General features: G+C 42.5%; 1 protein-coding gene across 1 annotated transcript in view; it reads left to right on the forward strand.

Annotated features, from left to right (window-relative positions):
- LOC121285634 (mucin-5AC-like) overlaps nucleotides 1-26,593 on the forward strand; it is a 216,452-nt gene that overhangs the window by 174,577 nt on the left and 15,282 nt on the right. The window contains exons 124-139 of the mRNA XM_041202273.1: nucleotides 625-672; nucleotides 1,406-1,468; nucleotides 3,248-3,304; nucleotides 4,225-4,284; nucleotides 5,138-5,200; nucleotides 5,455-5,502; nucleotides 9,684-9,746; nucleotides 10,354-10,401; nucleotides 11,659-11,721; nucleotides 12,892-12,954; nucleotides 13,208-13,267; nucleotides 16,967-17,029; nucleotides 19,260-19,642; nucleotides 21,384-21,555; nucleotides 21,672-21,904; nucleotides 24,706-24,889. Of these exons, the coding sequence (XP_041058207.1) occupies nucleotides 625-672; nucleotides 1,406-1,468; nucleotides 3,248-3,304; nucleotides 4,225-4,284; nucleotides 5,138-5,200; nucleotides 5,455-5,502; nucleotides 9,684-9,746; nucleotides 10,354-10,401; nucleotides 11,659-11,721; nucleotides 12,892-12,954; nucleotides 13,208-13,267; nucleotides 16,967-17,029; nucleotides 19,260-19,642; nucleotides 21,384-21,555; nucleotides 21,672-21,904; nucleotides 24,706-24,889 (1,671 nt within the window). The remainder of the gene's footprint in view (nucleotides 1-624; nucleotides 673-1,405; nucleotides 1,469-3,247; nucleotides 3,305-4,224; nucleotides 4,285-5,137; nucleotides 5,201-5,454; nucleotides 5,503-9,683; nucleotides 9,747-10,353; nucleotides 10,402-11,658; nucleotides 11,722-12,891; nucleotides 12,955-13,207; nucleotides 13,268-16,966; nucleotides 17,030-19,259; nucleotides 19,643-21,383; nucleotides 21,556-21,671; nucleotides 21,905-24,705; nucleotides 24,890-26,593) is intronic.

The raw sequence follows: 26,593 nt of genomic DNA on the forward strand, positions 1-26,593 counted from the left end.
TACAGGATTTTGGTGAGACCACATTTGGAATACTGTGTACATTTTTGGTCTCCTTATTTAAAAAAACATATTGTGTCAGAAGAAGTACAGCGAATGTTCACTCAACTAACTCTTGGGATGAGGGGCATATCTTATGAGGAAAGGTTGAACAGGTTGGGCCTATACCCATTTGAGTTTAGAAGAATGAGAGGTGAGCATATTGAAACACATAAGATCCTGAGGAGATTTGATAGGGTAGATACCACAATGATGTTTCCACTTGTGGGAGAGACTATACCCAGGAGAAACAGTTTATGAATTATCAGTCTATCATTTAAGATGGAGATGAGAAAAAATGTTTTTTCTAAAAAAAAGTCATTAGTTTATGGAATTTAGTTCCCCAGAAAGCAGTGGCAGGTGGGTCATTGAATTCATTCAAGACAGAGTTAGACAGATTTTTAATAGACAAGGATTATGGGGTTGGGAGATGGGGGAATGCGGGGGTAATGGGGACAGCTGGCAAAGTGGAGTTGAAACCGCAACCAGGTCAGCCACGATCTTATTGAATGGCAGAGCAGAAGGGCTGAATGGCCAACTGCTGCTCATAAGACCTATGCTCCTATGAATGCCTTTAATATCTTTCAGAATTAACACCTGTGTCACCAACTGGCTCAACCACTGGCTCCACAACTGGTGAGTGATGGTTTGTTTCATTATAAATTGCAAAGCGTTAAATACAAGTGGTTTTACCACAGCTTCAGCTCCATGTCAATGAAAGTCTGATTTCTTGCACTTCCAGCGTATTCTTCCAGTTCAGCCAGAGGGCAGTGTTTATTGCCATTAATGTTGAACACACTTTTGTCTGCAATTAACCTTCTTGAAATCAGCCTCTCCACTCTTAATGAAAAATATGTATCTCAAAAGGGTATGCAACTAAATTAAACAGAACAATAAACCACTCGGCACCACTGTGGTCAGGTAAGGTCAGTTAATCTCCGTTGAGTTTTGAATCAAATATCTTGATATGTGGGAAATTTCTCCAGATGGGAGACAAGGTGTTCATTTATTGAATGAAGGAGAGTGATGTCTATTTTATGAAGGATTGCTTTCTATTCTGGTCTAAGTCTCTTTTTTTCTTGGAATTTTACCCTCAGTGTGAGTACATAAAAGGGGAAAGTAATCAATGTCTGAAATTCAATCTTTCGCAATGCCATTCATTTGATGGAGAAGTTGTCAATGGTGCAGATGCATAACTTATAAAAAGGCAGGACACTTTCCAATTGGGCGAATATATTAATAGGGTTTAAATATCTTTGCACATTCTTTTTCATTTGTGTATTCCCTGCTGATCGATGTTGAAACTCTTTCAATACTGTCCTGATTCTAATTGGGTGAATTGATTGTGAATGTATTTGTTTTTCTTCAGAAGAAACAACTACAACAACAGAGACAACCACCACAGCTAGTTCTACTGCCAGTTCCACACCTGGTGAGTGATGTCTTCTTTCATTAAACATGAGGAAGTAATATAAAATCAGAACGCAATTACAGCTTAAACTCCTGGTCAGTGAAAACCCCTTTGTCAGTCTTGCTTCACGTGTCACACTCTCACTTCAGAAGATGCTGGGATCAAGTCTGCATCCAGAGCCTTGAGCACAAAACCCAGTCTGATTTTATAATGTTCTACTGAGGAAGGACAGCACTGGGACTGAGGCGTTAGCTGTTGCTTTAGAGGTTCTGTTGAGACTTGTTTGTACATTCACCTAACCTTAGACATTCTCATGGCATTATTTCAAAGATGAGTAGTGAGTTATCCCTAGGATCCTGATAAATCCGCCAAACACATCTTCCCCTCACCCCACCTGCCAGCATTCCGTAGGGACCATTCCCTCCGGGACACCCTGGTTCACTCCTCCATTACCACCAACACCTCATCCCTCTCCCACGGCACCTTCCCATGCAATCGCAGCAAGTGCAACAGCCGCCCCTTTACCTACTCCTTCCTTACTGTCAAAGGGCCCAAACACTTCTTTGAGGTCAAGCAGTGCTTCACTTGCACCTCCTTCAATTTGGTCTACTACATTCACTGTTCCCAATGTGGTCTCTTCTGCATTGGGGAGGCCAAACACAGACTGGGTGACCGCTTTGCAGACCACCTTCAGTCTGTCTGTAAGCATGACCCAGTCCTTCCTGTCACTTACCATTTCAACACACCACCCTGCTGTCATGCCCACATGTCCATCCTTGACCTGCTGCAATGTTCCAGTGAAGCCGAACGCAAACTGGAGGAACAGCACCTCATCTTCCGATTAGGCTCTTTACAGCCTTCTGGACTTAACATTGTGTTCAACAATTTCAGATCATGAACTCTCTCCTCTACCTTCACCCCTTTTTTATTCCTTTTTTTCAAATTTATTTTTATTTTTTATCCACTTATTTTTATTTTTATTTATTTTTATTTTTCTTTATTTTTATTTTCATTTATTAATTGTTTTACCCTCCTTATTATCCCATTTTCTATCCTTTTTTTTCCCACCACCGTCTCCACCCCCAACCCCACACCAAAAGGGCCATCTGTTATTTGTTCCATGTTGTTCTTGCACAGTGTGCTTACCTTTGCTCTGCTTTCTTATCTTAATGCCACTATCATCACCTTTTTTAGCCCTTACCACTACCATTAACACCCCCTTTGTCCTTTTTTCATGACATCTTTATCAATCTCTCCTTTGCCCCCACCTGTCGCTGGCTTTCTATCCAGCTTCACTTGCGCCACCTCCCCTTAAACAGTATAAATTTAATCACATTTCTACTTCTCTTTAGCTCTGAAGAAGGGTCATACAGACTCAAAATGTTAACTCTGTTTCTCCCTCCACAGATGCTGTCAGACTTGCTGAGTTTTTCCAGCATTTCTTTGTTTCAGATTTCTAGCATCTGCATATTTTGTTTTAATTGTGATCAATGTTTCTGCTTGAACCAGCATTTCTAAGAACAGATTTTCACAAAGTTCTTTGTGCTATCTGACTGTGTTCAAATCAAGTGACACCTTTCCTTCACTGCAACAGTGACTACACATCAGAAATAATGCCTTGGCTGTAGAGCACTTTAGGGCCATATCAGGCGCCAGACAAATGCAATACGGTTAATTTAACCTATTTGTGCACTTTCTTTTAAATAATGGAATGTATGCCAGGTCTGTCACTTCTCTCAAAACTGTCCCAGTTCGAGTTAAATGAATTGTTTTTTAATGCTTTTGTTTGTTTTTCTGAAGAATCAACAACAACAGGGTCAAGCAACACACGCAAGGCGACTGCCAGTTCCACAACTGGTGAGTGATGTCTCCTTTCAATACACATTAGCAGGTCTATTAACACAAGAATGGTTTCCAACTTCAGCATCCACACCCTGAAAGCATATTACTTCCTTCTGCTCAACTTCGGCCCATTCATCTTGACGGATGGATCTGAACACAATGGCCAGAATTTTTGGCTCGGCAAACGGGCCGGGGCATGCTCGCTGAGGTGTAAAATAACGCGTGGTGATGTCGGGCGTGCTTCCCGACATCACCACGCGTCATTTAGATTTTCAGTTTGGTGGGCGCGTAGTCGAGTTGCCTGTGCGCCCACCAAACTGTAAGGCCATTTAAAAATGAGTTAAGTGAATAAACTGAGCTGTCCGTCCAACCTTAAGGTAGGTGGGCAGGCGAAAAGCTCAGGTGGCCTTCGCATTTTTCATGGAACTTCATCCATGGGCGGGTTGAGGTTTCATGAAGTGTTTATAAATGGAATAAAATTTTTTATAGAAACTCATTGACGTGTCCCAGCTCATGTGACACTGTCACATGAGGGGGCATGTCATAAATTTTTTTCTTTTCTTTATTTAGAATTTTAAAACTTAAACTAATCTCCCTGAGGCATCTCTGTGCCTCAGTGAGATTTCTGTGTTCTTTTGCGCACATGCACGAAAGAGCACAGGCCCCCCCACTCGCACAGGGAATGCACAGTGCTTGTGTAAAATGTAAACTTGTAAAATGGCGGCGTGGACCCGATCGGAGCGCCGATCGAGTCCACGCCTGCCCTCGTCCGCCCATACACAGCTCCCCCAACGGGGGGAGAATTCTCCCCGATACTTTTTAAGCATATTTTAGGCTCGATATGTGTTGGATTGCCTTGTGGTGAACGTCCATTAAAACATGTTTAGGAATTGCATTGGAGTTTTGTGTTTTTGAGTTTCATTCATTTTTTTCAGAGGGAACAACTACAACAGTGCCACCAGCTAAAACTGGATCTACCAGTGGTTCCACAACTGGTGAGTGATGGTTTCTTCTGTATGTGATACCAAGGCCTTAGACGCAAGTGTTATTTTTCAACTTCAGCTCCTTAACAGTGTACATCCATCCTTTGCTCTTCTAGCAACTTAGTCCATTCCTGATCGAGGACAGAAGTTGTTGGCTTAACTATTGAACAGATCTCATTGTGATTTATTTCAAAAACAACCATAAAACATGCGCCTTCATGAAGACCCTTAAAATCAGCATTCTTAGTAAAGGGAGCAAGTTTGAAATTGGTAATTAGATAATGCAATGGAATTTACACATGCTGAAAGTGATACTATGCTAGGCATCACCGTTGACAATTATTTATACGGTCGTGATGAACTTCAATAAATTCTGCTTTTATTGCCTGAATATACAGGAATTGACTCCAGATCGGTCTGCAGGTATTCAGTTGTTGAATACCTGGGAATATGAGCTGTGAGTGGCCACAGTGTTGTTATAGCCACATCTCAAACTGTGACACTGGTTGTACCATAGTATTGTTTTCTGGTCTGCAGTTGGATTAGGCTTTCAAAGTGCACGTGTATTTTAAACGTCAGCACAATCTTGGATGAAAATCTCCTGCATGGATTCAGTATCTCAAACATGAGCTTCCAAAGTGATACCTATGTAGTGGGGGAGCTTCTCATTCGTGCAGGTGGAATACACAACTTATATTATGCAGGACACTGATTGACTGGGGATCTGTAGGAAGAGTTTTTAAACCTGAGGTGAACTTTCTTCTAATTTGTGTAATAGCTGGTGATTGGGTTGAAGTTGTCTCAATACTGTCCCAATTCAAAATTAGATGTAGTGAATGTTTTAAATTATTTTGTTGTTCTTCAGAAGAAACAACTTCAACAACAGTGACAACCACCATGCCGGTGTCTACTACCAGATCCATAACTGGTGAGTGAGGTCTTCTCTTAATGAACATTGAACATTCTTTACACTAGTTCAGTACTCCCAACTTCAACTCATATATGTCCTTCTTCGAGGCCTTTGACTTATTATTTTTTGAGTGATGTATTATAAACTTACCCTTAATTATTTTCTTCCATTTATTTGGCACAAATCATCTCATCTCATGTTGAAAGTCCATGAATGTTCTTTCAGAATTGAATCCGAATTTTGTGACTTTAACTGTCTTTAATATTCTTCAGAAGGAACAACTACAATAGTGTCACCAACAACAACTGGCTCCACAACTGGTGAGTGATGGTTTCTTTCATCATGAATTGCGAAGCCTTAGGTACAAGTGGTTTTATCACAGAGATAAAAACAAAAAAACTGCGGATGCTGGAAATCCAAAACAAAAACAGAATTACCTGGAAAAACTCAGCAGGTCTGGCAGCATCGGCGGAGAAGAAAAGAGTTGGCGTTTCGAGTCCTCATGACCCGGTCAAAGGGTCATGAGGACTCGAAACGTCAACTCTTTTCTTCTCCGCCGATGCTGCCAGACCTGCTGAGTTTTTCCAGGTAATTCTGTTTTTGTTTTGGTTTTATCACAGCTTCAGCTCCTTGTCAGTGAAAGTCTAATCCCTTGCTCTTCCAATGCATTCTTCCATTCCAGCTGGAGCCACGTGTACATAATAAGACTTGGCTGAGACCCTAGACAGCTATTTAAATTAGACTACACCGTTCCCCAGAGGTGACAATTTTTGATTGACAGCTCAGGCTCTCTGATCTCTGCAGTCACTTTCACAATCACAGAATCACACAGAATCTGCACCGACACGTGAGAAACACCTGACCTACCTACCTAATCCCATTTACCAGCACTTGGCCCATAGCCTTGAATGTTATGACGTGCCAAATGCTCATCCAGGTACTCTTTAAAGGATGTGAGGCAACCCCCCTCCACCATCCTCCCAGGCAGTGTATTCCAGACCTCACCACCCTCTGGGTAAAAAAAAGTTTTTCCTCACAGCCCCACTAAACCTCCTGCTCCTCACCTTGAACTTATGCCCCCTTATGACTGACCTTTCAACTAAGGGGAACAGCTGCTCCCTATCCATCCTGTCCATGCCCCTCTTAATCTTGTACACCTCGATCAGGTCACCCCTCAGTCTTCTCTGCTCCAATGAAAACAACCCAAGTCTATCCAACCTCTCTTCATAACTTAAATGTTTCACCCCAGGCAACATCCTGCTGAATCTCCTCTGCACCCCCTCCAGTGCAATCACATCCTTCCTATAATGTGGTGACCAGAACTGCACATGGTACTCCAGCTGTGGCCTCACCAAGGTGAGGTACAACTCCAACATGATCTCTCTACCTTCTTTATAAGTGTCACATGTGGGACCTTGTCAAAGGCTTTGCTGAAGTCCATACAAACCACATCAACTGCACTACCTCATCTACACACCTGGTCACCTCCTCAAAAAATTCAATCAAGTTTGTTAGGCATGACCTTCCTCTGACAAAGCCATGTTGACTATCTCTGATCAAGCCTTGCCTCTCCAAGTGGAGATGCCTCGATTGATAAAGGCAAGTGTCCCATATGCCTTTGTTACCACCCCACTAATGTGCCCCTCCACCTTCAGAGATTTATGGACACACACTCCACGGTCCCTTTGTTCCTCAGAACTTCCTGGTGCCATGCCATTCATTGAATACTTCCTTGTCAAATTACTCCTTCCAAAGTGTATCACCTCACACTTTTCAGGGTTAAATTTCATCTGTCACATATCTGCCCATTTGACCATCCCGTCTATATCTTGCTGTAGTCCAAGGCACTCATCCTCACTGTTAACCACACGGCCAATCTTTGTGTCATCTGCAAACTTACTAATCCTACCCCCCACATAGTCATCTATGTTGTTTATATAAATGACAAATAATAGAGGACCGAGCGCAGATCCCTGTGGTACGCCACTGGACACTGGTTTCCAGTCACTAAAGCATCTTCTGTCATCACCCTCTGCCTACTACAACTAAGCCAATTTTGAATCCACCTTATCAAATTACCCTGTATCCCATGTGCCTTTGCCTTCTTTATAAGTCTCCCATATGGGACCTTGTCAAAGGCTTTGCTGAAATCCATATAAACCACATCAACTGCACTACCTCATCTACACACCTGGTCACCTCCTCAAAAAATTCAATCAGATTTGTTAGGCATGACCTCCCCCTGACAAAGCCATGTTGACTATCTCTGATCAAGCCTTGCCTCTTGAAGTGGAGATAGATACTCTCCTTCAGAACTTTCTCCAATAGTTTCCCTACCACTGACGTGAGACTCACTGGCCTGTAGTTCCCTGGCTTATCTCTACAACCCTTCTTAAATAGCGGAACCACATTAGCTGTTCTCCAGTCCTCTGGCACCTCCCCCGTGGCCAGAGAGGAATTAAAAATTCAGGTCCGAGCCCCTGCGATCTCCTCCCTTGCCTCCCTCAGCAGTCTGGGATACCAATCATCTGGACCTGGAGATTTATCCACCTTTTAAGCCTGCCAACACCTCCAATACCTTGAGACTCCCTATATCAATTTGCTTAAGAACCTTGCAGTCTCTCTCCCCGAGTTTGATACCTTTATTCTCATTCACTTGGGTGAAGGCGGGTGTGAATTATTCATTTAACACTCTAGCGATGTCCTCTGGCTCCACCAATAGATTGCCTCCTTGGTCCCTAATGGGCCCTACTCTTTCCCTGGTTATCCTCTTCCCATTGATATACTTATAGAATATATTGGGATTTTCCCTACTTTTACCAGCCAGAGCTTTCTCATATCCCCTCTTTGCTCTCCTAATTGCTTTCTTAAGCTCCACCCTGCACTGTCTGTACTCCACTAATGCCTCTGCTGATTTGCTTCCTTTGTACCTGCTAAAAGCTTCTCTTTTCCTTCTCATCGTAACCTGTTTGTGGTTTTTGAAACTTCAAAGAGCCTGGGTGATTGATACTATTTTAGCTTGCCATACAGACTTATTTTCATAGGAGAAACTTATCAGTAGATTACGTTTCTTCAAAGTTCTTTTTAAGATTCCACTATACACTCTGATGTTCATTGGCTCTAGAATGTGCACAGTAGGTCAATGGACAAGGAAGTGCCCAGAGCTTGACATAAAGGTCATGAGGGACCTGAGGGAGTAAGTGGAATGATTAGCTTGGCATAGGCACCTGAGGTGATATAAGGACTGTGTATGGGAGCTTAACTTGGCACAGGAGGCTTGAGGAAGAACTTTTGAATTTACTTTTAAAAGATCCCGTCATGCATACTGGGGTTCATGACTCCTCTAAGGGGCCATGAACAACGCCTGTTTAAAAACCTGGCCCGACTCCATGAAGATTACAGAGGAGATAGTTATCTTTGCAATAGCCAGGATAGTTGTGCAGGATGCGGTCTTCTGACAGAAAGCAGCCTGCACCCTTGAAAAGCACTCCCAGAAATTAGGCAGCCCAGGAATGGGATCGGGAAATCCCAGAATTAGAACCTGCCTGCCATTTTTAAGGGCCCCCAAGTCAACCTGACTTGGTGAAAATCCAGCCCTTGGTGTCAGCATAGTGTGAGACCCTAAAGGGTGACTGGAATCAGTGCCTCAAGTTCAATCTGTCACAACGAAACTCATTTGATGAAGACATTTTCAGCGGTGCAGATGTAATACACAACATATAAAACAACATGATAGTGTCCATAGGGCCATAGGCCAGAGTCTTCAGGTCGGCGTGTGCCCCGATGTCACCGCGCGTCATTCTGATTTTCAATTCAGCGGGTGCGCACCGGAGTCGGCTGCACGCCTACCTAACTGTCAAAGGCCTATTAAGGCCATTTAAAAACTAATTAAAATAATTAATGGAGCTGCCCGTCCAACCTTAAGATTGGTGGGCAGGCGAAGAGTCCAGGTGGCCTTCGAATTTACCATGAAACCTCATCCACAGGCGGGATGAGGTTTCATGAAGTGTTTATAAATTGAATAAAATTTTTCATTAAAGTTCACTGACATGTCCCAGCTCATGTGACACTATTACATGAGGTGACATGACTTAATTATTTTTTTCTTTATTAAAATTTTTGATAATCAGACTAATCTCTCTAAGGCAGCTCTGTGCCTCGGGGAGATTTCTGCGCTCTTTTGTGTGCATATCCGGGTGCGCATCACGCTGGGCGGGCCCGCACCCACCCCACCCATGCCCGCTCCCACTCAGCTCCCCTGACAGGGAGAAAATTCTCCCGATAGAAAAGTTACAGCACAGAAAGAGGCCATTCAGCCCATCGCCAGAAAGTTTAAAAAAAACTAGCTGTCCAATTGGGCACCGGTAGTAATAGGGTTTAAACCTCTTTGCACAATCACTTTAATTTGTGTATTCCCTTGCTGACTGATGTTGAAACTCTTTTATTACATTCCTGATTCTAGTTGTGTGAATTGATTGTGAATATATTTGTTTTCCTTCAGAAGAAACAACTACAACAACAGAGACAACCACCACAGCTAGTTCTACTGCCAGCTCCACGCCTGGTAAGTGAAGTCTTCTTTCATTAAACATGAGGAAGTAATTTAATATCAGAATGCAATTACAGCTTAAACTCCTGGTCAGTGAAAACCCCTTTGTCAGTCTTGGTTCAGAGGTCACATTCTCACTTCGGAAAATGGTAGGATCAAGTCTGCCTCTTGAGCACTAAATCTAACCTGATCTTATAGTGTTCTACTGAGGAAGGACAGCAGTAGGACTGAGGTGTTGCCTGTTAGATGAGAGGCTCAATTGAGAACTCTCTGGTAGACTTAAAGTTTCTTGTGTCATTACTTCAAAGGTGAGTAGGGAGTTCTTTCCAGTGTCCTGAACAATATTTATGCTTGAACCAACATTTCTAAGAATAGGTTTTCACATAGCTCTTTGTGCAACCTGACCGCTCAGATTTATTAATGCCTTTCCTACATTGCAACACATCAAAAATAATTCCTTGGCTGTGGAGCACTTTAGGTCATATCAGGCGCCAGGTAAATGCAATACATTTAATATTACCTATTTGCGCACTCTCCTTTAAATGATTGAAGATACACCAAGTCTGTCACTTCTCTCAATACTGTCCCAGTTGTGCCTTTGAAAGTCTTTAATATTTTTCAGAAGGAACAACTACAAAAGTGTCACCAAGAACAACTCGCTCAACCACTGGTGAGTGATGCTCCTTTCATTATAAATGACAAGGCCTTAGATAAAACTGGTTTTATCACAGCTTCAGCTCCTTGTCAGTGAAAGTCTGTTCCCTTGCTCTGCCAGCATATTCTCCCTTCCAGCCAGATGGCAGTGTTTATTGGCATAAATGTTGATTTTGTTTTGATTTACTTCAATAGCCACCTTAAAGCACACATTTGACTTAAATAAATCTTATTGAAATCAGCCTCCCCTCTCTGAGTGAACACAACATATCTCAAAAGGGTAATTAGGTCCTGCAATTAAATTAAACATTACAGTAAATCACTCGGTGCCAATGTGGTCAGCTAAGGTGACAATTGTCATTGAATTTTGAATTAAACACCTTGATACATGGTAAATTTCTCCAAATGGGAGACTAGGTAATCAGTTATTGAACAACTGAAAGTGATACCTATTTTGTGAAAGATATAATTGCGTTCTCGTTTGAATCCCCTATAATCTTTCACAGTGCCCTGCGGATTCTAAGTGTCAACACAATGTGAGAAAGTAAAGGGGGCCTGTAATCAGTGCGTCAAATTCAATCTTTCACAATGACACTCATTTGATGTGCAGCTTGTCAGTGGCACAGATGGAATGTACAACTTCTAAAATGACACGTTAATGTCCAATTGGCACTTGTAGTAATAGGCTTTAAACCTTTCTGCACATTGTCTTGTAATTAATGTATACACTGCTGGTTGGTTCACGAGTCACGTTCTCTCTTCAGAAGATGGTGGGATCAAGTCCGCCTCCTTAACTCTAAAGCTAGCCTGATCTTATAGTGTTCTAATGAGGAAAGACAGCACTGGGACTGAGGTGTTGGCTGTTGGATGGGAGATTCAGTTGAGCCCTTGTCTGCACTCTCTGGTGGTCTTAAAGATTCTCAGACATTATTTCAAAGATGAGTAGGGAGTTTTCCCTGAGCTCTGATCAATATTTATGCTTGAACCAACATCTCTGGGAATAGATTTTCACATAACTCTTTGCGGATCTGACTCTGCTCAAATTTATGCTTTTCCTACCTTGCAGCAGTGACTACACATCAAAACAATTTGTTGGCTGCAGGGCACTTTCATTAACCATATCAGGCAATAGGTGTATGCAATACCTTTAATATTACCTATTTGTGCACCTTCTTTTAAATGGCGGAATGTACAGCGAGTCTGTTGCTTATGTCAAAGCTGCCCCAGTTAGAGTTGGATGTATTGGTTCTTAATGCCCTTGTTTGTCCCTCAGAAGAATCAATTACAACACCAGGAGCAAGCACCACAAGTGAGGCGACTGCCAGTTCCACAACTGGTGAGTGATATCCTTTCAATACACATTAGCAAAAGTCTATAAACACAAGAATGGTTTTTCAACTTTATCACCCTCTCTGTGAAAGTATATTCACTTCCTTCTGCTCAACACTTCATGGCCCATTTCATTTTGAGGGATGTAATGTAATCTAAACATGTTTCCTCATTTTTCAAACTCCATACAAGTCAGATTGCCTTGCGGTGAACATCCCTAAAAACATATTTAGGAAGTGCATTGGAGCCTTGTTGTTTTGAATATCATTATTTTTTTCAGAGGGAACAACTACAACAGTGCCTTGAACCACAACTGGCTCTACCAGCGTTTCCACAACTGATAAATGATGCTTTCTTCTGTATATAATAGCAAGGCCTTAGACCCAAGTATTATGTTTCAAATTCAACTCCTTGACAGGGAATTTCCATTCCTTTGCTCTTATAGCAACTTAGTCCATTCCTGCTCGAGGGCAGAGGTTGTTGGCTTAAGTATTGAACAAGTTTCATTTTGATTTATTTCAAAACAACTTTCAAACAGGCATCTTCCATAAATGAAGACCCTAATGTAGCCTCAGTATCCTTAGAGAATGTGGAACAAGTTTCAAATGGGTGATTAGATAATGTAATGGAATTTACTCATACCGAGAGTCATAGCATTCTAGTCATCACCATGGACAATTATTTATACGATGGTGATGAGCTTCAGTGAATTCTGCTTTTATTATCTGGATATACAGGAATTGACTCCAGGTGGGTCCACAGGTATTCAGCTAAGAGTATGAGCTGTGTGTGTCCACAGTGTAGTTGCATCCACATCTTAAACTGTGATACATGTATGAAAGTATTGTGCTCTGGTGTGTAGTTGCAATAGGCTTTCAAAGCACATTTGTATTTTAAGTGTCAGCACAATCCTGGATGAAGATATGCTGGATTGATTCAGTGACTCAAATATGAGCTTCCAAAACAATACTCGCTTGATGGTGAGCTTATTATTCTTGCAGATGGAACACAGAACTTATATAATGTAGGATGCTGTCTGAATGGATACCTCTAGTAATAGTTTTCAAACTCATTTGGGAACTCTCTTTGAATTTGTTTTATAGTTTCTGATTCTGTTGAAACTGTCTTAATACTATCCCAATTCACAATTGTTTTGAATTCTTTTGTTTGTCTTCAGGAGAAATAACATCAACAACAGTAACAACCATCACATACGGTTCGACTGCCAGTTCCTCAACTGGTGAGTGAGGCCTTCTCTTAATGAACATGGAATGTTTTTTGAACTCATTCAGTTCTTTCTGCTTCAGCTCAACTATTTCTTTCTCCGAGGGCTTTGGCCTAGCATTGTTTGAGCGATGTATTGTAAATTTACATTCAATGATTATCATATATTTATTCAACACAAATCACATTGTCTTATGTGAAAGTCCATAAATGTTCTTCAGGAATTTTGTCAAAATCATATGACTCTGAATGTCTTCCATGTTTTTCAGAAGCAACAACTACACCAGTGTCACCAAAAACAACTGGCTCAACCATTGGCTCCACAACTCGTGAGTGATGTCTTCTTTCATTCCACATTTGGAACAATTTTCCTCAAGAGCAGCTTGGGAATTGTGTTGGTGTCTTGTTGCTCTTGTACTGAAACAATGATTTCACAGCCTGGGTGTCAAAATTTGCTGTGGTCTGCATAACTCGCTAGATGAGGGCACAGTTCTTGCCATGCAGCTTGTGGCAAGCAGCTGAAATGCACACGTCAACCCATGCTATTTTCAATACAAATGTCCACTATCACCCTTGTGTGGTCCCTTACTACCTCTCTTCCTTGTGCTTTTTCCTGGCCAAGTGCTCCTATGAGTGGCTGCAGCAAGGATGGTGGAGGGCTGCTGGAATTCAATGATGGAGACCGCAGGTGGTCTTGGAGGACTAGTGCAAGCAGCTTTGGTTCTAGAAGGCCTAGCATATTTGCATTAACAGTGTTTGCTGACTATCTGACAGGTAACAGAGAGGGCGCTACGTGGCAGAGGTGTGTGAATGCCGTCATCCTGAGAAAGGATAGCAGGTTCATGCACTTGGAGTGACTGCTGTTCCTTTGGGGTGGTGGCTCATCAATCCTAGTAACTGACTTGACCACAGATTGCTGGGTTATTATGAGAGTCCATGAGCCCCTTTATACACTGGTGCATGCAGCCATAATGTCTGGCACCTGAGTGCTTACCTGGCAGAAACAGAGTTTGCATGACCTCAGGCTGAGCTTTCACCTAATCATCCAGATGTTGGGTGGCTTATGCTTGTATTGCACTGGAATCTGAGACATCGGCCATCAGAGGCTACATCATGGTTGGGTCCACAAGTGAGCTAATGGAGCTGGCCAGCTGTTCCAGATGGGAAAAGATGTGTTCCAAGCTCTGCATAAAGCCCTGTACAAAGCTGGTACTGGACTCCTCCATGAGCCTTGACAATGAATGCAGGTTTTCTGGCAGGCCTGCAATGCACCATGCATTGTATTGTGTACACCCTCAGCCTTCTTCTGGGGGTCACCCATCAAAGTCCTCATCTGAGTTGTCTACAGAACTGACTTCAATCTCCAGTGAGATGGCAATCCCCTTGCCCCTTGTCCTGACTACAGGCCACTCGTGCTCAGTGTCCCACCATTTGTAGAAGTTGCCTCTTTACATGCACTTTAGAAGGAAGCTATGTCAGTATCTGAGCTAGTGGCTGTGTGTGTGTGAGAGAGTGAGTGATGATGTTTCTTCTTCAACACTGTCTTCCTGCTCTTCCACCTATTGCTCTTCCAATCCTGCATGGCTAGATTGCAGTTCTCTGAAAGGAGAAAGACACAAAGAGGTAGGTTTCAGGTGAGAGGAGAGGTGTAGGGCAGAAAGCAAGAGATGCACGCTTACCAGCCAAAGTTTGTAAATCGGGTGAGATTGTGGAATTGGGGTGGGGGTGGAGGAAGAAGAGGGATTTGGACAGGAAATGTAGGTATGAAGATGATGCTGATGCTTTCATAGTCACTGCTGGCTTCAGCCTTAGTCGTGGCCGCTCCCATGATGGTGAGCACCATCTCCTCCGTGAGTGTGGGGACTGATGTCCCCCACTGATTTAATCTTGCTGTATCGGCTTTGCACTACCTTGTCTTACAAGATAGAGAAAAGCGTGTCAGCGAGTGTTCTGCATTCTGTTGGGAGATATGGCTGTCATGGATGAATAGCCGAGCAAGCTGAGATGTGGACATCAGGTTTTCAACAGTCATGTCTGAGGGTGGGAGTCATGAACAGTTATGAGTCATGATTTGATAGATTGTTGCTGAAAGTGCATCAGTGAGTGGTGCAGTTGCTGGGATATAGAAATTGAAGATGCATTCTCTGAGCTTTCATTGGGTCTGTAACTGGGTCCTGTGGACTCTTGGCATTTACTTCCCTGTCTAACTGGTTCCACTGCCTTACAAAGTTTGCCCAGAGGACCTCCTGGCCCCTGTGAGTAGATGAGCTTTTTGTTTCTCCTCATCTCCTGCATCAAGGCTTCCATGCAGTATTGGAAAATCTTGGAGCCGGCCGTTTGCCATGTTGTCCAATTATTTAAGGTTTCCCATGTCAAAATCACTTTTGGGATAACTTTCAACAGCTGCTCCAACCACAATGCATCTCCCCTTTAAGAAATGCAGGCTGCTTGAACACCTGCAAGCCTCTCAAGATTTTGTGAGCCCTGCTCAGTCGTGTAGTCATTCTACAGCACCCTCAGCCCTCATTGCACAATGCAGCCAATTAAATTAGTAGACAGCGTAAAGTTTTCCCGCGAATTTAACCTGAGCTTCTGACAAAGTGGAACTCCCACCCTCAACCTCTGTAATCTCTCTCCACCTTTTTATATTCAGATATCAAACAGGCATCCTGTTGCAAAACTGACAATAAGGCCTGTGGTTCAAAGCCACAGCTGCCATTTAGCAATGGGTATGGGTATTAGTTGGCATGCTCTACCAGTCAGGAGCCCAAAAGTCCACATCAAGCACAATGGGTTGAATTTAATGTCTTCCCCCAAAGCAAGTTTGGTGGCGGGGGTGCGGGTGGGGGTAACAATTAATTGAGCGGGAGGTACCCCACCACCTTCTCGCCTCAGCCCCGATTAAATCCAGGCTGGGAAGGCTTGTGGGCGGCCTTCCCCTCCAATGCCAGTTGAGGCCCTTAAGTGGGCAATTAATGCTTAAGGGCCTCATCCTGTCACTGCTGGGCAGGCGACTCACTGGCCTGCCTTGATTACTGCCCAATGTTTCTGTTTAAACCAATAGAAAGAAAATTGTGCAAGGCAATAGTATAGCTTATTTAAGGACAGGCTGCATAAATATATGAGGGAGAAAGAAATGGAGGCATGTACTGATAGAGTTGAATGAGAAAAGATGAGAGGAGGCTCAAGCGGACCATAAATGTTGGCATTGACTGCTTGGTCCTGTTTCTATGTTTATGTTCAATGCATTTTGATGAAGTGTATAATATGTAGCAGATCTGCAATCACCCAGTTTTTTTGAGTGTCAAATTTAATCCCCATAGTTTCTACTGAGAATGGCTCACTATTCTGGCTTTATTCAAATATTGAAGCTATCAGCCAAGCAACTGGCTAAATTTATAAGGGTGAAGTAATGGACGTTTACTGTTTGGGTGCGGAAATTGAACACAAGTTAAAAGACACACAAATATTCATGGAAAAAGACCATGGTAGACCCCCACTTGTTGCTGTCACTGTTCTAGTTGTTCCTTTTGAAGAACAATAAAGATATTCAACTATTGAACTATTTCAAGTTTGCCCATGTAATAATAATGAACACTTTAAATTCAAATTATATTAGTTTAACCTCTCAACATTTTTCACCCAAAACAAAAGTGCAGGAACAAGCTTCCATTTGGCAAAAAGAAGATTAAAGAACACATTTTGTCAAAGACCCTTCTGGCATAGAGAAAGAGGCTACAGAATACACAAATCCCAAATTTGTTTCCAAATTCATAAATGAATTTCCAACCTAAGGAAGGTTGGAAAAAAACTCCTCGCTTCTCCAATGAAACAGTGATATGCTGGTGCAGGAATTCCAAAAGGGCCAGCATTCTGAACTGTCAACCAATGGAAACACCATGCTAGTGCACATTTGTTGGGAAACCAAACAATTTCTTCAATAACTTCAATTTGTTTAATGATTTGAAGATAAAAGGGTACATTTCAGAGAATACTGTCATAGTTTGAATGATTCTCTTTCTCTTCAGGAGAAAAAAGTACAACACTAGGGGTAAGAACCACAACTGGGTCTACTATCAGCTCCACCACTGGTAAGTAATTCTTTTCAATATTTCCATATAACCTTCATACCCGACTTTCAGTTAGCAGATTGGCAGCCTTTTCAGGAATCTTCTCTGTGTGGCCTGTGTTAGAATATCCATTTCATTTCTAGAGTTAATGCTGGCACTATTCATTCCCCAAGGAAGCTTCCCAATTCTCCAGAGAACTGATTTTCTCCTGAAGCAAACAGTGGTCATTCAAAAATCATTTTCGTGAGAGTTATTCAGTAAGAAATAATGTTTCCACAAAAATTGGAAAATCAGCTTCATAAAAACTTTGACCTAGAAATGTGATTGATTGGTTGGACATAAACTCAACTGGTATACCTGTAGCGTGTTGAATTTTGGGGAGGAGAGTACAAGCATGTAAGGAAAGATGATTCTTGACATATCCTGGCAACTGAGTAACTATAGCTGTGAATTCCTTGATTTCTGCATTAAACGGTGTAGAAATACCTATGTGATGTTACAATCCATGGCCTGAATCATCTGGTCGGTGTGCGGGGCAGGCCCTGTATGCCGACGCATAAAATGACACGCGGTGATGTCGGGCGTGCATCCTGACGTCACCACGCATCGTTCCGATCTTCAGTTCAACGGGCGCACACCGGAGTTGGATGCACACCTGCCAAACTGTCAAGAGCCTATTAAGGCCATTAATCAACAAATTGAGGCATTTGTCAGGACCGCCCATCCAATCTTAAGGTTGGCGGGCAGGCGAAGAGCCCAGGCGGCCTTCGCATTTTCACGGAACCTCATCCACGGGCAGGATGAGGTTTCATGAAGGCTTTATTAATTTAATAAAATGCTTCATGTAAATTGATAAACATGTCCTACCTCATGTGACAATGTCACAAGAGGGGACATGCCTGAATAATTTTATTTTTTTTTTATCACATTTTTATGACTTTCCTTAATCTCCCTAAGGCAGCTCTGTGCCTCAGGGAGATTTCCGTGCTCTTTCGCACGCCTGCACGCAAAAGAGCGCAAGCCCCGACTCACCCTCCGTCCCTCCCGCACAGGGAGCACTGAACGCTTCCAGGTGCACGTCATGTTTGGCGGGCCTTAATTGGCTCACCCACGTAAAATGGCAGCACACAGCCGATCGTAGGCGTCGATTGGCTGCACGCCCGCCCGCGCCCACTCCTGCCCAGCCCACCCGACAGGGAGAAAACTCTCCCTCCCATGTGTCTGTAGTAAAAATTAGAATTGGCTCGCATGGCACCTAAATATGTTCCCCTTATCAGATCATTGTCCTCCGTCCTACCATTCTGGGAAATCATTGAGATTGTGTTTCCTACCAACACCCTATAATAGCAAATTGCTTGAGTTGAACAGTTGATAGAGTATTTGCTTCATAACCAGAATTCGACTCTCTGTAATGTTTGCAGTTCTTATTTTGGTCCAGTTCACTGCTACCATCTCCACTGAGGTATGTTGACTCTTTCAGTGCAGGCTGCCTTTAGATAAACACACAGCCTACTTCCCTCCACTATTAGGGAGATCTTCAGGAAGTCGTCCCCGGGAATAATAATTTATTCTTGGAAGACCATCCTTTGGGACACCTAGTAATAGTGAAATGAGATGAGCCTGGCATTTCCAATAGTGTCAGTAGAGAAGCAGCAGGTGTGGGATGCAGATGTTCATGACTCTTGCCTCTAGATACTTATCCTGACTAAAGAGCAGAAAAGTTTAATTTTTAGCCTCAAATGTCTTTTTTGTACTCTCCTTATCAGTCTTTCCTAATCTGTGCTTATTTATTAACATCTGCATTACTCTTGTTGTAAGGATCAATGCTTTTGTGCCCCAAGGTATGTCAAAAGGTTGCAGTATTTCCAATTTGACATAGGCATTTCCCAAAGCATACTCTATTGATAGCATTTTTTCTTATTCAGTAGAGAGAATACATATGCATGCACTTACGCTTCAAAGGAGCACTGAAGCTCTGATATTATGATTGCTTGTTTTCTGATCACATCTGTGTCTCATAAATAAGCCTCAGGACAATACTGATCAGCTGCCATTATTATTGGAGACCATTAAGTTCTCCAAAAATGTAGTGGCAAATTAATGATTGAGGGACATATCCAAAATATTTGAGTTTTTAAAAACTATTGTCATTTTATAGCTTTGCAGATGAAACAAAATGAGCTTTTGAAAATACCATAGCAATTATTTTTATTTCATATCAAGATAAATTGAATTTTCCTTCATTTTGCAGAGATTCCTTGCAATGGTGTGTGGTCGGGCTGGATTAATAACAACACTCCATCTCTTCCATTTAACATTCAAGATCGTGAATTATTGAATCCAATTCGTAACACTGTGTGTAACTCTGCTTCAGACCGGATTACTAATATTCAATGCGAAGCCATCAGGTTCCCTGGGTCTCCAATTAGTCAGACTAAGGACAACGTGACATGTGACTTAAATAATGGATTGATATGTAAACAACCAGCTTATGGTGCATTCATCTGTTTGGACTACAGAATTAGAGTTTGCTGCGAGCCAAGTGAAAACACAACCCCTCCACTCACAACTACGACTGTCTCCACAATGACCACACCTGAAGAATGTTTCTGTAATTCAGACCCACCAAGAAAGGTAATCAAGTTGCACCTAATTTCTAATAAGCTTAATACTTGAAAACAGTTATATTTAAAATAAGTGGATCACTTTATTTTTCACAGCAGTAATCAAAAATTTGCAGCTTATTGCATATTCCAGGTCTGTCCCTCGCCATTGTCACAGGCTGAACCAGACTGTTGACACCCCCAGTGTCCTTTTTGACCCTCAGCTGAGCTTCTGAAACCATTTCCTCTCCAGCACCAAGATCATTAATTTCTACCTTTTTATTATTGCCTGATGTGCCTCTGCTTCAGCTCTGGGTTGCGTAAATTCTCATCCATGCTTTATTACCTCTAGACTTGACGCTTTCAATACTATGCTGTCTGTCCTCCTCTCTTCCACCTTCTGTAAACTTGAGCTCATCCAGATCCCTAATTCCCATATCTAACTCGCATGAAGTCCTGCTCACCCAACACCCATGTCATTGCTGATCCTGCATTGGCTCTTGCTCCACCAGTGCCTCAATTATAAAATTTTCATCCTCATGTTCAAATTCCTTCCTGACATACCCCTTCCCATCTCTTTAACCTCCTGCAGCCCTACAACAATTTGCAAGCTTCCCATTTCTCCAAATCTAGCCTCTTACATAGCTACAATCCCTTTACCCCACCATTGGTACCTTCATCTATCTAGAACCTATGTTCTGAAATTACATCCTCATTGCCTCAACCTCCATCTTAAAGACCCTCATTAAAACCCTCATTAAAACCCACATCTTTATCCAAACTAGTATTAACCCCTCCTAGTATCATTGTCACTTTTTGTCCAATGACACTTCTCCTGTGAAGCATCCAGGGAGACATTTTCTTAGATTAAAGACACTTTAAACATGCAAGTTATGGCCGATGCTGTTGCTTTGTTTGGTACAATTCATTTGTAGTAGTGGAAACAATGTCACTTCAACACCTACTCCCTTCAAAAGCACACAAAATCATCTCTTAAACTCATTTATACCTATCCTGATAGGTGACCCTTGTTCTTGACAGCAAAACTGCCTACCTCCCTCCAGTATTAGCCCAAACCTTTCACCTTGCTTCTCTGCTAGTTTTTTGCCACCCCTCTCTACAAACCCTCCCACTATTGATGGTATAACAGGGCTATGCTGATGAATAGGCTTACCAAATTAGGATGCTTTGATATTTGCACTTCCAGTGTACCTCATCTGCCTGGATTGGGTAAGTCATCATAGGTGTGCAAGCCTCCTGATGTGTTTGATTTACATGTTGCAATTCGCCATGGCATGTTTAGCACAACCCAAATATTAATAAAACAAACACAATGCTTGCTTTGCAAGATTGACTTCATAATAAGCAATGTGTAGGAATCATAGAAATCTAACTGATGTGATGCTAGAGCTTCTTTGAATTGTTGTAGTTAAACACCCAGACATACACACAATTATAAAAGCAAAATGCTGCAGATGCTGGAAATCTGAAACAAAAACAGAAAATGCTGGAAAAACTCAGCAGGGCTAGCAGCATGTGTGGAGAGAGAAACAGAGTTAATGTTTCAAGTACATATGACTCAAAACGTTAACTCTGTTTCTCTCTCCACAGATGCTGCTAAACCTGCTGAGTTTTTCCATGATTTTTTGTTTTGTTTGTGACATGCACAATTATGTTTCTTTTCACATGCAATAAAATGAAAATGATAACAGAATGTTTCAGCTAATCGGAATGCTTGCTAACATATGAATTTGTTTGTTACCCTTTCCTAGTGCAATGAGACATGGCAAGAGAACTGTGCAACCTTTACTTGTGTCATAGCACAAACATATGAAATTAGGCAAGTTGCCTGTGAACGGCCTGTGAAACCTACATGTTACAGCTGGTTAGAACCCGTCAGAGTTACAACTGAAGGCGGCTGCTGTTCGAAATGGGACTGTGATTGTAGGTACCTTTTTGATTAATCCAAATTCATCTTTCATTAAGTTCCGACAGGAAAGATATTCACATCACATATGATTTTTACCTGAATCTTAGTCACATTTTCTTTTTCATTTTAGGTGAATGTCTAGTATGGGGAGGTCTACATTATCGTACCTTCGATGGGGTATTCTATGACTTCTTTGAAAATTGTACATATGTTCTTGTGCAAGAAATAGTCCCACGATACAATTTTTCTGTGGTACTTGACAATCATTATTGCAGTCCACAAATACCTACATCTTGCGCCAAAAAACTAATTATTAACTACAATGGAAATGTCATACATTTTTCAACTGAAGGAAGACCTAGGGTAAGTACTAATATGTGATCAGACATGCAGAGCAGTGCTACATAATTATTAGTCATGTCAGGATTATGGTTTTACTTTATTATTATATCATTAAATGAAATTTGATGTGTGGTGAAGCTAATGCAGTGAATTCTAAGGACTGTGTTCATATACAGCCCCGGTGAAGTTGATAAAAGATTTCCCCTGTGATAGTTTTAAGGCTGTTAGCTCAAGATAATATTTGGGTAGCCTGAGCCCTGCTTAAGTAGATGTGGGTCCATAGCTCAAATATTTATGATGGGGAGCTAAATGGCACTAACTTCCAACATCACTGAGAGTTCCCCTTCCCGGCAGATGGAAGTTCGCACTTCCTTTGGAAAATTGTGCTGTGCTGGGAACCATCTGAAAAAAAGACTTAAATCGCAAACTTTAGATGGTTCCGACAGTGTTACTCAGAAAAAATTAGAGTTAAAAACTCTTCTAACTTCTGGGTAACAATTGTAAACACCAAGACCGATCCCCCCATGGGACTCCCCCCACAGGCCCGGCCCCCCAGCGGACTCCCTCACCCCTGCCTAACCACTCCTCCCACAGTATTCCCTACCCACCAACCCCCCAAAGCGATCCTCCCCACCCGCATGGGACTCCTTACCTGACACAAGCCTCTACCCCTCCCGGGCATGACTCTTATGCACCGACTCAACTCCCCACCCCCACATGGCCAACCTACACCCAAGGTGTAGAAATTCCAACCCCCCCCAGTCCCCAAATGTCCAACACCCCCCCCAACCCCATCCCAATGTCCAACCCCTCCCAAGAATGTCCAGCCCATTCCACCCCCTCCAGACGTCCAACCCCCACAACGTCCAAACCCCCCATCCCTCCTTATGTCCAACACCAACCCCCCCACCCCCCGCAGCCCTTCACACCCCCAAATGTCCGGCCTGCTCGACCCTTCCCAATGTCTGACCCCCCATGATCACCCCCACCACAGCACCGCCCCAGCCCCCCGATGTACAACCCCTCCACAGCACTCCCCCCGATGTCCAGCCCCTCTCCAGTCCTCCCAATGACCAACTCCCCTCCCCCGAATCTCCGGCCCACTGCACCCACTCACAATGTCTGACTCCCTCCACACCATCCCGGATGTCCGACTCTATTCCCCCATTCCCACCCAACTTCAGAACACCCCCATCCCCCAAATCCTTTTCACTTACCTTAGGCACTCACTTTCTCCCTAGTGTGTCAACTTCAATGGGACTTTTAAATGTAGCTGCCTTACGGCAGTTAGTGCTGTAAAAAAGGGAGCGTGTCCTCCTTCAATTTGACCTTGGACTTTGGAAACAGCTGCACTGCCCGGATCTCGCCCGACCTGAGGTGGAAGGTTGGGTGAGACAGGCACAGAAAAGATATGGCATAGGTAAATGGGCATGGCGTGGCAATATGACGCCGATTGCCACTCTGAGGATATTACGGCCCATGATCTTTTTTACAGCACTGACACCCATGCCTTATTGAACACAAGCATATTTTTATTCATAATATATACTTTGTTATTCATCATTTGTCCTCTTCTATTTCAATTCAAGTTGGAAATATGGAGAGGGTTATATGGGATAATGGGATAACCCTTTAAAACAGATACAGAGATTGCAATGAGTGATTAATCCATACCTATTGACTGTAATGCAAGCAGGATGCCATCTTTGTGCTCCCTGTTTATTAGAGTGATTAATGCATATAGTCATAGTTAACCAAATCAAAAACAGAATTACCTAGAAAAACTCAGCAGGTCTGGCAGCATCGGCGGAGAAGAAAAGAGTTGACGTTTCGAAGGAGTTAATAGTTAACCAAATGTTGGTTAGCTGCAAATATCAGTTAGGAGCTCAAAATTTCAACTCCCTGTCACTTCTTAACGCTAGCTTCCCCTGCTTAAAGCTGGCCTGCTTCTCTTAACGGGGAGGTGCATTGCCGCCACAGCAGGTGTCAGATTTCAGTGAGGATGTTCTCATTGATGTGCCGATAGGTCATACATTGTTCCTCACTGGAGTTCAGGTAGGAGAATTGTTCCCTGAGCGGCCTGAGCAGATATGGCCTCCTACTGAGAGTTCTTCTCCCTCTTCTTTCTCCTCCCTCTTCTAACAGTATGTCCTACTCTATGTTACCTCTGATCATTTTTCATTCTTGAGCTAGTCCAAGGGAAAATCTGCTCATGTACCCATCTCTGAGCACAATCAGTTTGTGCAGAAGCCTGCCGTCAATAAAAACATCTTTCAGCATCTGCCACATCACTCCTTGTAGAATTTTGCAACTTGAAGCAACTATAGAATTACAGCAGCCTGCAGAATAGCCCATAGAAATCAACTAGCAACTATGCTGAAAGCAATTAATGATCCCTTTATGTAGTGCTGATGGGAGGGAGTGGAGGGGATGCCTTTCCCGCTGCTGAATTCATGTTCAGATGTGTGGGGCTAAAAAGGGTGTTGACTGGAGCAAGTACACTCACCCTAAGCCAACAGAATCCTTTTTAATATAAGCATGTCGAGCACTGGTGGCATTAGGAGTCCACCTGCAACTTAAATCAAGCAGAGTGTTGAAACACACAGGCTTTGATTTTGTTGCTGCTGCAGCAGCTGAGTTTATAATTGGCTCCAAAACTCAATGAACAAAAACTGGCCTCCAGTTAAGGTTGGAGCCATTAGTTTCTACAAAAATCTTGATGGCTGATTATTATCATTACTGTGACATGATTTGGTAATAGATTCCTCAAGAATGGAGTTATCAAGTGACTTTTAACATGCTTTCTATCAATTCTCCAACAGGTAACAGTCAATGGAATAGAAGTGAGCTTTCCATATCAAAAAGAAGGATTTAACATTACAAAACTTCATAAACGAGTATCCATTTTTATCCCTGACATTCGAACTACTGTCATTGGCTATCAAAACAGCTTCATGATTAAAGTGCCAGAACAGTACTTCTTAGATAATAGCCAAGGACAATGTGGTATGAGATATTAACATTATGATAATGTATACTATGACAACTCTCTCTACATAGTGCCTTTAAAGCAGGAAAACATGCCAAGATGCTTCACTGGAGCATTATGAAACAAAATATGATACCAAGCCGCATAAGAAGAAATTAGCTCATTTGACCAAAATTTGGTCAAAGGTGAGGTTTTAAGGTGTCTTAAAGGAGGAGCATGAGGTAGTGAGGGTAAGAGGTAAATGGAGGGAATTGCTAAACTTGGCACCTTTACAGCTAAAGGCGTGGCCAACAATGGTGCAGTGACTTAAATCATGCATGATCAAGAGGTCAGACTTAGATAAGCACAGATATTTCAGAGGGCTCTAGGGCAGGAGGAGATTACAGAGATAGGGAGGGGTGGGGGCACGAACAGATTTTACAACAAGAGGGAGAATTTTAAATTACTTGACAGGGAGCCACTGTAAGTCAGTGAGTGCAGGAATGATAGATGAACAGGAATTAGTGCGAGCTAAGACAGTGGCACCAGATTTTTGGATGACTTCAGGTTTATAGAGGGCAGAAGGTGAGAGAACAGCCAAGACTGTGTTGGAGAGTTAGGTCTAGAGGTAACAAAGGTACAAATGAGGGCTTCAGCAGCAGATGAGCAGAGACAGGATGAAGTCAGGTGATAAAATAGAGGTGGAAATAGGGAGGCTTTTGTGTGATGTGAATATGTGGTCAGAAACTCATTCAGGGTTAAATATGACACCAAGATAGCAAACTGGTGTCTGGTTTACTTTCAGACTGTTGACAGCAAGAGGGATGGAGTTACTGTCTAGGCAATGGAGTTTGGAGCAGGAACTGAAAACAATAGCTGCAGTCTTCCCAGTATTTAATTGCAGGAATTTTCTGCTTATCCAGTTTTGGATGTTGGATAAGCAGTCTGATAATTTAGCAACAGCAGAGGTGCTGATAAGACAGAACTGGGTGTGGCCAGAGTACATGTGAAAACTAACATTGTGCCTTCAGATGATGTCGCCAAGGGGCAGCATGTAGATGAGAAACAGGAGGTAGCCAAGGGCACATCCTAGGGAATCATCAGAGATAATAGTGCAAGAGTGGGAAGAGAAGCCATTGTAAGTGACACCCTGGCTACGATTGGATAGATAGGAATGGAATCACACAGCTGAGCAATAGTGGAGAGACATTGGAGGAGGATAGTGTGGTCAACCAAAGGCTGCAGATGGGTCAAGAAGAATGAGGACGGATAGTTTACCTTTGTTGCAGTCACAGAGGAAATCATTTGTGATTTTGATAAGAGCTGTTGATGGGGCAGAAGCCTGATTGGAAGGATTTGAACATGGAATTCTAAGAAAGACAGGAATGGATTTGGGCAGTGACAATGCATTCAAGAGCATAGGGAGAGAAAGTGGAGGTTGGAATGGGGCTATATCAATAAGCTGCATCAATTGCAGTATTAATTTAATGGGTTGCAGATTGGAAAGAGCATGAGACAATACAATGTTCTATTTGGATATGTCTAGCAAAGGGTAGTGCAGATATGCTGGGTATGTATTTTTATACTTCTATGAATCATAGATTTAAGTCTGAAGATTTCTCTATTAAATTAATGACAAATAAACTTGCAGTTTTCATGCTATTAAACCACTTGTTGGCTTCCACTGTTTTTCTGAATCTTCCCTCCTTTCTTGCATCATTGTAGCAAGCACCTACCTTAAG

Source organism: Carcharodon carcharias, chromosome 13 (genome assembly GCF_017639515.1).
Source record: "Carcharodon carcharias isolate sCarCar2 chromosome 13, sCarCar2.pri, whole genome shotgun sequence".
Taxonomy (NCBI): domain Eukaryota; kingdom Metazoa; phylum Chordata; class Chondrichthyes; order Lamniformes; family Lamnidae; genus Carcharodon; species Carcharodon carcharias.